General features: G+C 67.0%; 3 protein-coding genes across 3 annotated transcripts in view; 2 read left to right on the top strand and 1 right to left on the bottom strand.

The window, feature by feature from the left end:
* EMIHUDRAFT_100973 (hypothetical protein) overlaps nt 1-1,592 on the bottom strand; it is a gene marked incomplete at both ends in the record, with an annotated part of 2,491 nt that extends 899 nt beyond the window's left edge. Inside the window, 4 exons of the mRNA XM_005776911.1 lie at nt 82-355; nt 430-608; nt 771-869; nt 1,197-1,592. Coding sequence (XP_005776968.1) covers nt 82-355; nt 430-608; nt 771-869; nt 1,197-1,592 — 948 coding nt within the window. The remainder of the gene's footprint in view (nt 1-81; nt 356-429; nt 609-770; nt 870-1,196) is intronic.
* A 1,391-nt stretch (nt 1,593-2,983) lies between these two features.
* EMIHUDRAFT_206521 (hypothetical protein) lies at nt 2,984-4,659 on the top strand (the record flags this gene model as incomplete). The annotated part of the gene is made up of 5 exons (XM_005776910.1): nt 2,984-3,449; nt 3,519-3,646; nt 3,682-3,870; nt 4,045-4,076; nt 4,551-4,659. 5 exons carry the CDS (start codon nt 2,984-2,986, stop codon nt 4,657-4,659), a joined length of 924 nt encoding a protein of 307 aa, XP_005776967.1.
* Nucleotides 4,660-4,928: 269 nt separating this feature from the next.
* EMIHUDRAFT_450507 (hypothetical protein) lies at nt 4,929-7,639 on the top strand (the record flags this gene model as incomplete). Its single annotated transcript, XM_005776909.1, has 10 exons — nt 4,929-4,940; nt 5,106-5,342; nt 5,572-5,772; nt 5,862-5,912; nt 6,071-6,145; nt 6,280-6,363; nt 6,436-6,486; nt 6,629-6,649; nt 6,858-6,998; nt 7,165-7,639. 10 exons carry the CDS (start codon nt 4,929-4,931, stop codon nt 7,258-7,260), a joined length of 969 nt encoding a protein of 322 aa, XP_005776966.1. The 3' UTR covers nt 7,261-7,639.
* Nucleotides 7,640-11,041: the final 3,402 nt, after the last annotated feature.

Here is an 11,041-nt window from a genome sequence, read left to right as displayed (position 1 = left end):
CGGGGGGCAGGACGCTGCAGCGCTGTGCAGGCCTGGGCGGTGTGGGAGGGGGGACGGGGGGGCGGGGGAGGCCTTGGAGACGGATGGCATCGTGTACGAGAGGGCGTGCAGCAGCGAGTAGGAGCAGCGGATGCCTGCCGCCACCAGCCGCACCAGCATCGCGCGCCCCTCGAAGCGAGGGCCGCCGTCGATGACGACGACGGAGAAGTTGGTCCCGCGCGCCGCCGCGTGCAGCAGCGTCGCCTCGACGACGTGGGAGCGGCCGTAGACGAGGACGACGTCCGAAGGCGCGATCTTGGCCGAGGCGGACTCGGAGATGGCGCGGTCGGCGAGCTCGATCCGCTCGTCGATGTACCTGTGTCCACATCACCTCGTCGCTCAAGCCTCGCCACGCAGTCTGCGCCCCTCCCTCGAGCAGTGGCCCGGCACGTGTCGATCTGCGAGCAGAGGATGCGCTTGGCCGCGTCGGGAGGCAGGTGCGCGGGCAGCTGGCTGACACGGAGCTTGAGCCACTTGATCGCGTCGCCCATCGCGAGCGACTTCGGGCGGCAGTCGTGCAGGTGCGCGATCTGCAGCTTGATCCTCCCCTCGAGCTCGCGGGAGAGTGCCTGCTCGGCGGCGCGGAGCTGTGAGCAGGCGCCACGAGGAGACGCCGTGAATGAGCGACGCCGCGCCACGCCCTCTCCCCGCCCTTGCCAAAGACGGCAGCGGGAGCTCCCCCGACACGACTCTCTCGGCCCACTCTCGCGCATACGGTGCGCTGCTTGCACCTTGCCGGCCGGGCAGCGGAAGTCGCGCGCGACGGCCTGCAGTGCACGGAGCATGGCCACCACGCGCGCGTTGGTGCCGGAGAGGAGGCCCTCGGCCATCTGCAGCGCGGGGGGAGGAGGGGATGCGGAGGGGAGGGGAGAAGAGGCGCGGGGGGAGGGGAGAGGGGAGGGGAGGGGTCGAGGGAGGGGAGGGGAGGGTGAGGGCGGGAGAAGAGGAGACGAGGCAGGCGGAAGCAGGGGGGGGGGTGGTTCGGCGGTGGTGTTGGTGGGGCTTGTGGCGGTGGCAGCGGTGGTGGTGGATTGGGAGAGGGGCGTGGGTGCCTGCAGCCCGGCGCACTGGACGGCGGGGTGGATGTCGCGCCCAATCGCGGCGGGAGAGAGCGCTGCCTCGCGCTCGTACTGGACCAGGTGCGAGAACAGAGGCACCTGCTTCGTTGCAAGCGCCGCCTTCGCCTCGTCCACGCCGCCCGCCTTTGAAGGCTTTCCGCCTGTCCCGCCGCCCGCGCTCCGGCCAGCACCGCCGCCGCCGCCGCTGCCGCCGCCCGTGACGGCGCCGCCGCCGCCGCCGCCGCCGCCGCCATGCGAACCGCCACCTCCCGCGCCGGCGCCGCCTCCCACCGCACCACCGCCGCCACCGCCTGCCTTGGCTGCGGCGCCGCCTCCGCCTCCGCCGCCCTTGCCCGCACTGCTACCGCCGCCGCCGCCGCTACCACCACCGGCGGCGGCCTTGGCGGCCTCCTTTGCCGCCCGCTGCTTCTCTTGCAGCGCTCGCCGCTCCGCCTTGGTGGTGGGCCGCAAGGCCGCGGGAGCCGGTTCGGACATCGCGTGTCGCACGCAAAAGAACGGGCTCTCCTCCCTCCCACTTGGTGCGGAAGATGAAGAATGCCAGCCACCGCAAGGGCGGAGGGCGGAGGGCGGAGGGCGGAGGGCGGAGGGCGGAGGGCGTTGGGATGACAGGTTTGCCTCTCGCACCCCGTCTGTTATCCTTTCCTTTTCTCTCCACCTCTCTTTTCTTCTCTATTACTATTTTCCCGGGAAAACTCCGTGGAAATCGTCAAATTTTGGGCGCTGAGCCGAGTCTGAGGCTGGTTTGGGCCCAAAATCAGCCAAATTTTAGGCCAAATCGGCAAAATGCCGGGAATTTTGCGCACAACCCGTGTACTCTCTCTCCCGTGTACGTACTTTTAGCTTACTGGGAGAAAAGGGAGAGGGGGTTGTGTTCTCTAGGCCCCTAAGGGCCCTACGCGCGGCGTGAGAGCTCGGAAGCGAGCTTTGCCCGTGTATACCTGGAAATTACCCTGCGACCGCCTGGGTATTTTGTTTGTTTTTTGTGTATTTTGTCGATTTCCTCAATTTTGCCTCAGATTTTGCCCCAGACGCAGTCGCAGACCAGCTCTCAGACTCAGGGAAACTCGCGAGTTTGCCAGAATGGAGCACCAAACACAACAAGCGTGAACAGGGCTCCAGGCCCCAAATGACGCGTGAGTGTTAGATTTGTTTGGTATTTGTTGGGAGTGTGAATACCCCACTCGTGTATATAGAGAGATGTCCCTGCTGTTGAGTACTGTCCGATAGTCGAGATGCCTTGTTCCAGAGGGATGTGTCCTGGACGGCGTCTCGTCGTGGTCCTTCAGGACGATAGCTTTGTCCCTTTCAGGACGATGGTGATCTTGGTTTGATCGCTCCTGTACGCCTCGGTACAGACCCTCGCTCCGTGTACAGCTCTGAGCTCACTACATGGTACCTCCGGTGAGATCGCGGAGCGAGGAGATCGACGGCAACTCGGCCGTCGTGAGTGCTGGTGCGGTGCGACCGCACAGCTTCCCGGCTAGCGCTCAATACGGTAGCCAGCACCATGGACACCTGCGGGGCGTCGTGGTGGCGGGCAGGGCCAGAGCCCCTGCACAAAGTCTTCTTGGCACCTCGGCCAGAAGCCTGCTCGGCACCTCGGCCGTGCAGCCCTGCAGCATGATCCGGGTGATCTCTGCGGTCTGTTCCTCTTCGGTTCCCACCACGAGCAGCTCGGCTTCGTGGGCACGGATCTTCATCGATAACTTCATCTCTCCTTCTTCACTTTACCGGCTCGCTATCATCTCCTGCGAGCCGCCACCGCCGCCGCCGCCAGCTCTCGAGCCGTCCAGTTGCCTGCTCGCACGAATGTTGGACGCCTTCTCTCACCACCATCAACTCCGTCGCCGCCGCCGCTCTGGACGATGGCAACTGTCTACGACCAGAGCCTTGCGCCGCTGAAATGTGACAACGGTGGCACTCTTCTGTCCAGGATCGCTGCGACTACCACATCGTGGGGGAGGCTTGGACATTTGTGCAATGTGGCGACACTGCGTCTTTGCGGTATTTCGCCCTCCTCTGCCTTTCGCCTCTTCGCTTTCGCTCCCGCCGCCCGCCGCCTGTGGCGCGGCATCCGACGAGCCCTCCTCGTCTACACGACGACTTCGCCCGAGCCCGTCATCTCCGACGCCTTCGCCGCGGACACCGATGACGCCTCCAGCGACCCCGTTTGCGGCTCCGTCTTCGACGCCTTCGACACCACCCTCATCGGTCCGGAGGAGCGCCACAAGCTCCCTGTGCGCCCGTCCGACCATGCCGACTACGGCCTGTGGCACGCCCGCCTCGGCCACTTTGGCAGGAACAAGATCATCGGGCCACTGCGCTACAGAGGTTACGTTTTCCGCCCCGGCAGCGACCGCTGTGAGTGCGCTGCATGTCGCCTCAATCGACGCCGCAAAGGCCACCCGAGTCAGCCGACCAATCGCCGAGTCTACACCCACTTCGGCGAGCGAGTCGCGTCCGATCTCTGCGGCCCCTTCAAGCTTCTGCCGTTCAGCATCCACAAGTTCAAGTTCGCCACAAACTTCGTCGCGCGCACGACCTCACCCCCACTCGTCTCAAGGGCATCAACCTCGGCCACGACCCGCGGCGCTCCAAGTACCTCGTCTACATCCCCGCCGTCCGGCGGATCATCTCTACCGCCGACGTCATCTTCGACGAGTTCTCCTTCACCACCCTCGGCGGCGCCTGGCAACCCTTCAAGATCCGCGGCGCCGTCGAACAAGAACGCCCTCAAGTCCCCGAGGCGATCGTCCGCGTCGAGCCTCCCGACGCACCAGCGGCGCCAAGGGGCGCGCCCGTCGCCCCGCCCGCCGCGCGAGCTGCGCCCGCTCAACCCGTCGCCCCGCGGCGCTCAGCTCGGATCGCCGCGCGCGGCTGACCAAGCTCTACTACCCATGTTGAAGACATCCAGTCGACCGCTCAGATAGTCTACTACCTTGGCCCGGGAGACGGAAGGTCACATGCCACGTTCACTAGCTCGCGCCTCTGATCAGCGTGACAATTACTTGCTTCACACTCCGCTGTGTTGTCTGCCGCATCTGAAGACCGCGCAGACAATGGGGGAGTGTTGGGAGTGTGAATACCCCACTCGTGTATATAGAGAGATGTCCCTGCTGTTGAGTACTGTCCGATAGTCGAGATGCCTTGTTCCAGAGGGATGTGTCCTGGACGGCGTCTCGTCGTGGTCCTTCAGGACGATAGCTTTGTCCCTTTCAGGACGATGGTGATCTTGGTTTGATCGCTCCTGTACGCCTCGGTACAGACCCTCGCTCCGTGTACAGCTCACAGCTCACTACAGTATTGCTAAAAATCTCTCTCTCCAACACCCTCTGTTTCCCTGGAAATTTCCGGAAACGCAAAGTGCTGGGGACACTCTGTTTTTCTTTTTGTTTGCCGGAAAACCTTGCACATCCCATCCCACCCAACGAGGGCGGGCGGGCGGAGGTGGAACTATCTTCCCAAGCGGGCGGGCGGGGACGGAGCACGGACGGAAGTGGCGGGCGCGGTGTGGAGGTCGTTGGGCTACATGTACATGTAAGTGGCGGAGGGCTCGAGGGCGGACGGAGGGCCGAGGGCTTGGTCCTTAGTTTGTGGTGGACGGGTTACCAGACGACGAATAGATACATGTAGACAGACAGATAGGCGAAACACAATCTCGCTCGGACTGGGTCACCAACGCGGTAGGGTGGACGCCAGACAGAGACGATGGCGGGAGCGCAGAGCGCAGAGCCCACAGCCCCAGCCCTCTCGGGGATTGGAGGCCTGCCTTCTTGTGCTCGCGCTCTGCTCTCACCTGCCGTCGCGAAAATGGCTCCCAAGGTCCGCCATCGCGGCCGCTGGCGGCGCCGAGCAGCGTTCGCCTCCCCGTCCTCTCCCCACCTGCTCCACCTGCTCGCCGCCCGGCGCTCGCCGCCGCACGCTCAAATCAGCGGGTAGCCGCGTCGCGAGAGAAACGCTCGATTGCGCGCACACGCCCGCTCGCAGGCGAAGAAGCCAGCTGCCAAGGCGACGCCGCCGCCGCCGAAGAAGAAGTCTGCGCCTACGCCGGTCCCGGACAGGCGCGACCGCGCCTCTCGCAGCGCTGAGAAGCGGAAGGCGCCGCCGGCTGCCGAGGAGCCGCCAGCAAAGAAGGCCGCGCCTGCCAAGCCTGCGCCTGCGGCCAAGCCCGCGGCCAAGGCCAAGGCGGCCGCGTCGGCCAAGAGTCCCAAGCCGTCCAAGCCGGTCGCCGACGCCTCCTCGGCGCGCCAGCAGACGGACAGCGGTGGCGGCAGGCGGTAGCGGTGGCGAGGCGCCTCCACCGCTCGTAGGTGGTCAAGGAGCGTGCGACGCGCTCGGCGGAGCCCAAGAAGGCGGCGCCGACGAAGGCGGCGCCCAAGGCCAAGGCGCCGCCCGACGCCGAGCCGCGCCCGCCGCTCTCCCGCCCTCGCGAGCCGCTGCGCTCTGCCCGCAGGCCAAGGCAGCGCCGAAGAAGGCGGCGCCGAAGAAGCCGAAGCAGGCAAAGGCGGCGCCCAAGGGCAAGGGGATCAAGAAGGCGGCGCCGAGGAGGGCGGCCAAGCCGGCGGCCAAGGCGAAGGCCAAGGACGCGGTGATCGCCGTCGACGCCATCATCGGCATCAAGTTCAACAAGGCTGGCAAGGCGAGCGGCCCGGCCGTGAGGGAGAGCAGGGAGGGCGGCGGCGCGCCAGCGCCGCTGTGCGATGCGGAGCGAGCCCGTGAGTTGGCGCGGCACACGCCCCGCAGGTGCTCTACCAGATCAAGTGGGAGGGCGGCGACGTGACGTGGGAGCCCGAGGCGAGAGACAGCCGAGAGACCGCCGAGAGAGACAGCCGAGAGACAGCCGAGGGCGACGACGTGACGTGGGAGCCCGAGGCGACGTGGGAGCCCGAGGTGGCCGGCGCACGGCAGGGCAGGGCGAGCCCCCCCCTCCCCCCGCCCCTCTCTCTCCGCAGGCAAACATCATGGACGACGACCTCGTCGACGACTTCGAGGCCGGGCTGCAGGCGGAGGTCTACTCCAAGCAAAAGGCGGCCGCCCCCCGCCCTCACCCTCCGCCACCCTCCTCGCTGCCACCTTCCCGCCCGCGCCACGCCCACGCGCACGCGCACCCCTCCCGCCGTTCACCCCTTCTTCCCCGCCATCTCCGCCGCCCGGCCCTCAGATCAGCGCGGGCGACTCGGTCGAGGTGAAGAACGAGGACGAGGGCTTCCAAAACTCGTGGTCGGGCGCGACGGTGGTCAAGAAGGCGGGGGGACGGGAGGGGGGCCGGCACGGCGGTGCGCAGCGCCTCGTCACTCCTCCTCCTGCCGCGAGGTAGGCGGGCAAGAAGGACTTCGAGGTAGAGTACACGGCCTTCGTCGACAGCAAGGCGAGATCTAGCCGAGGTCTAGCCGAGGTCTAGCCGAGTACACCGCCTTCGTCGACAGCCTACCGACCCCGCCCCTGGCGCACAAGCCCGCCCCCCCCTCCCCCGCGCGCCTTCGACCTCGCCCCGGCCTCCCGCGCGACAGGGCAAGAAGCTGAGCGAGAAGGTGGACCAGCACCTCAGACCAGCACCTCATTGGCCCGAGATTGGCACGCACCCGCTGCGTGCGCCTCTGTGTCACCGCCCCTCACAACTCGCGCTGCACTCGCGCACGCTGTAGCTCGCCACGCCCCCTTCCTCTCGCGAGAGCAAGGGCTGGCGACACACTGCACTGCCCGCCCCCGCAGCTCCGCAGCGTGCCTTGCTGCCGCTAGGTTGACAAGGCGCGGCTCCGCCTCTCGCCCGACGACTGCGACAAGGGGTGGGCGCCCGTGCCGGGCGAGATCGTCGAGATCTCGGCGGACGATTGCTGGTGGGAGGCGCGCGTGCTCGAGCTGGCGGGCAAGGGGGCAAAGGCGCGCGGCAGTCGCCCCTCCCCCCCCTCTCCCCCATCGCCCGCCCACCAATCTAGCACCCGCCTCTCCGCGCCGCATGCCGCACCGGCGCGCCCTCGCCGCCCGACGCCACCGCCTGACATGATAGCGCCACAGACCTGGTGTGACGTGGCCTGCTGCCGGGCAGGTGATGTTCCGCGTCTCTGACGAGACCAAGTCGGTGCCGGTCAACAAGAAGATGCGGCCGTGCAACTGGCTCAAGGTCGCGGCCAAGGGCAAGTGAGCCCCGCCGCGGCTTGTAGGGTGCGGGCACGCAGCTGCCCGCCGCCCCGGCCCTGGTCGCCGCACCCGCCGCTGGCTGCCGCGGCCTGTGGTCGCCGCCCGTGCATCGGGACTTACACTTACGTTCGTTCGATCGGGGCTGTGTCGTGGGTGCACCGCCGCCCGTGGAGTGCCGCCGCAGCCGCTCTCGGCGCGCGGTCCTCCGCTGCCAAGTCGCGCGCCCCTCTGCCCAGTCCCGCCTCGCGCTCGACCCTCTCTCAGTCTGTGAGGTCGGGGGAAGGGGCGTCTCTCTCTCAGCTGTTTGCTCCTATTGTCGATCGCGCATTTTTTGCATGTCTCTCTCCGGTGTCCGTATTAATGCGGCCTTAGTAAGCCTTGGCAAGGGCTAGGGTGCAAGGGGTAGGGTGCCCACAGGACCCAAAAGAAAACAGCTTAGTGCTTTCCGTACGGCTTTATTCCCACGCAAAAAGGGACGCACGCGACCTGAGCCCTGGTGTCGAGGTGTCGAGGCCCGGTGTGGAGGGGGGGTGTCGAGCTGCTGTGTCGAGGGGTAGAGGTGTCGACGGTCGAGGCCTGTCGAGGCCTGTCGAGGCCTGTCGAGGCTGGTACCACGCTTGTCCGTGTCGAGGGGTGTCGAGTTGGCATGGGGTGTCGAGGTGTCGAGTTGGTGTCGAGGTTTGGTGTCGAGGTGTCGAGGCCAGGGCTCAGCACGCGACTCGCGAGGCAAATCTGATGTTGAATGGTTGTGGAATGCGAATGGTCGTTGTGGGTAGTAGGGCTAGAGGGGTGTCGCTCTACACTTAGCCTGGGCGTCCTATTTGTGCTCCCCCCCGGACCCCTCGCTCTCGGGCACTATCCATCTGACCACTCAGTCTGGGGGGCTTGGCGAGCGGCCGCGCTGCGGGGCAGGGCTAGCGAGAATGGGCTCCGGCCACTCGCCCGTGCGGGTGTAACCCCGCATCTGTCGGACAGAGGCCTCGACCGCCCCTCGCGGCAAGCTCTCGAGCAGCTCGAGAAGCTCGCCCGCCGCCACCGCCGCGTCGAACTGCGTCCTCATGCCGAGCGCGCCACATACCCTGCGGACCTCATACCTTGCTGCACCTCGTCCGGTAAATCGGTGTCATAGCCAGACGAGTCGGCGGAGGAAGCTGCTGCACCTTGCGGCGGTCCTATCCCCAGCTCGCAGATCTTATGACCGCGCAAGACATAAAGGGTGGCTAAGGGCTCTGCTCGCAAGGCGCCCGCGTCGCAGACGCGGTACCATTGACAAATCTGCCATATGTGCACCAGACTTACAGATGTGTCTTCAGTGGCGGGTTCGTGCCTAATAACGGCAGTATTGGAGAAACCGGCGCGGAACCCAGCGACGCATGCCGGCGAGGCCGATTTTCTTAAACGGACTTAAAAGAGGGACCCCCCGTGCCTGCAATCTCTTAAATGACAATTTGAGCCCCCAAACCTCCTCATTTCTTAAAAGGTCTTAAAACAATCCGGCCCTCAGAACCCTAGGGGTACCCTAAGCGCTTTCCCGCCGCCCACCCGCACCTCTCTCGCACTTTCGGCGCCCAGGACTGACACGTGTAACGCTTCACGCGCGTCGCTGAGGCGTGCTGTGAAGGGCTCGCGTGATCGCGAGCATCGCACAACATCGCCATTTATCGCATTTTATCGCCAAATATCGCGCGGTATCGCGGTTGCGATATTGTGAAAAATTTTCGCTAGGGCAGGGCTCGGAGTGGGCCCCGAGTTTGAAAAGGGGGACGGACGCTTGCGTCCTAGCCTCCAACAACGCCTCCCCGGCGCAGAGCGGCCTCCGGAGGGATGCACAACCGCTCCACGCCACGCCGCTTGCGGCGGTCCTATTCCCCTTGCGCCTTGGTGCTTGGAGCACTTGGAGTGCAGGCAGTCATCAACCTCACATCCAGGGCCGGGGAGCTGAGAAGCGCACCCAGCGGGCCGGATGATCGGGATCGGGTTGCGGGCAAGAGAGCCCTAGCCCTGGGGGGCGCGTGCCCTGCAAATAAAATTCTTTTTTTGAAACATGGCAGACGCTGCGCTGTACTCGGCCGCCTACCACGGCGCGACTAAACGGGTCAAGACGCTGCTCCACTCCGGCGCCAACGTCAACTGGCGGCACCCTCAAGGCGGCGCGACCGCGCTCTACGTCGCTTGCGAGTTTGGGCACATCGAGTCGGCGCGGCTGCTGATCCGCGCAGGCGCGCCAGTGGACGGCGCACGCGACGATGGTGCCACGCCGCTGTACAAGGCGTGCCAGGACGGCGGCAAGCCCGAGGTGGCGCGAATGCTCATCAAGGCGGGCGCCCAGGTGAACCGCACCGACCCGAGCGGTATGACTCCGCTCTGGCTCGCTTGCCATCTTGGGCGCGCGGACCTCGTGGAGGTGCTGCTCGAGGCGGGCGCGGACCCGTCGCTGCGCGTGCAGGGCTGGTCGCCGCTCGACCTCTCCCGCCGCGAGGGCCACGAGCAGATCGTGAAGATGCTGCTCGCAAAGCTGCCTGCCGAGGAGCGCCTCGACCTTTTGCCTTTTTTGCCCCCTCCCCTCCCCTCCCCTCCCCCTCACCTCACCTCACCTCCCCCCCCCCCCCCCCCCCTTCCCCTCCCCTTCCCTCGGGGCTGCGCGCGTGAGAAGAGGACCCCCTCCTCCTCCTCCTCAGCACACGAGGATGACCCAGTGACCCCCTCCCCCTCCCTCCCTCCCCCAAGCAGGAGCGCGATGCACCTAGCCCGGCTCAGAGGTGCGAGACCAGCCGAGACCAGCCGAGACCAGCCGAGACCAGCCGAGACCAGCCGAGATGAGCCGAGACTAGCCGAGCCTCCCGAGATCATTCGAGCCGGCCCAGGGGTGCGCTGTCGTGCCTATGTGTTGCTCTCGCTCTCTCGCTCTCTCCCTCTCCCTGCCTAGTCGCTTGTGCACCGCCGAGCGCCCTCCTCTGCACTAGCCCTCACCCCGCCCACCCCTTGCCCTCTACTCACCCACCCCCCGCCCCCTTCACCGCAGCCTCCCCCCCCCCCCGACACCCCCCCTCCCCCCCCGACATCCCCCGCCCCCTCTCACCCGCCCCGTCCCGCCCACCCCAGGCACGTCGAGCAGCAGCAGGCGCAGGCGCAGCGGGCCGCTAAGGCGGCAGCCCAGCCTCCGCCGCCGGCGGTGCAGCTCTACGCCGCCGCCCACCACGGCGACGTGGCAGGGCTGCGCAAGCTGCTCGCCGACGGCGTGCATCTAGCCGAGATGTGCCCGAGATGTGGCCGAGATGTGGCCGAGATGTGGCTCGAGGTGTGGCCGAGATGCGGCCGGCCTCGTGAAGAGCGTCTTTTCACCCCTCCCTCGCTCCGTCCGCGAGCAGGCGTCCGCGTCGACGTGATGGCGCCCGAGTGGCTCGCCACGCCGCTGTACGCCTCGAGCCGCGGCGGGCCGCGCTGCGCGGCGGGCGGAGGGAGGGCGGGCGGTGGCGGACGTGTGCTTGTGTCGAGCGTAGGCGGGCACATCACGACGAGCAAGATGCTGCTCGAGGCGGGCGCGCCGGTGGACAAGGGACACCGCCACGGCCAGACGCCGCTGGCCGCCGCCTGCGCCAGCGGGCACGAGGACATCGCGCGGCTGCTCCTCGCAGCGCAGGCGGCCCCTCGCGGGCTCAACCCTCCCCGGCCCCTAGACAACCAGGCGTGTGTGCATGCAGCATTAGTAGCGCCGCCGCGCTCCAACCCTGCCTCGAGGAACCGTCATGTGCCTGTGCGCCTCTGCCCTCTCCCGCCCCCGAAGC

The sequence above is a fragment of the Emiliania huxleyi genome (assembly GCF_000372725.1).
Source record: "Emiliania huxleyi CCMP1516 unplaced genomic scaffold EMIHUscaffold_27, whole genome shotgun sequence".
In the NCBI taxonomy this organism is placed as follows: Eukaryota; Haptophyta; order Isochrysidales; family Noelaerhabdaceae; genus Emiliania; species Emiliania huxleyi.
This window is presented reverse-complemented; position numbering and strand designations above follow the sequence as displayed.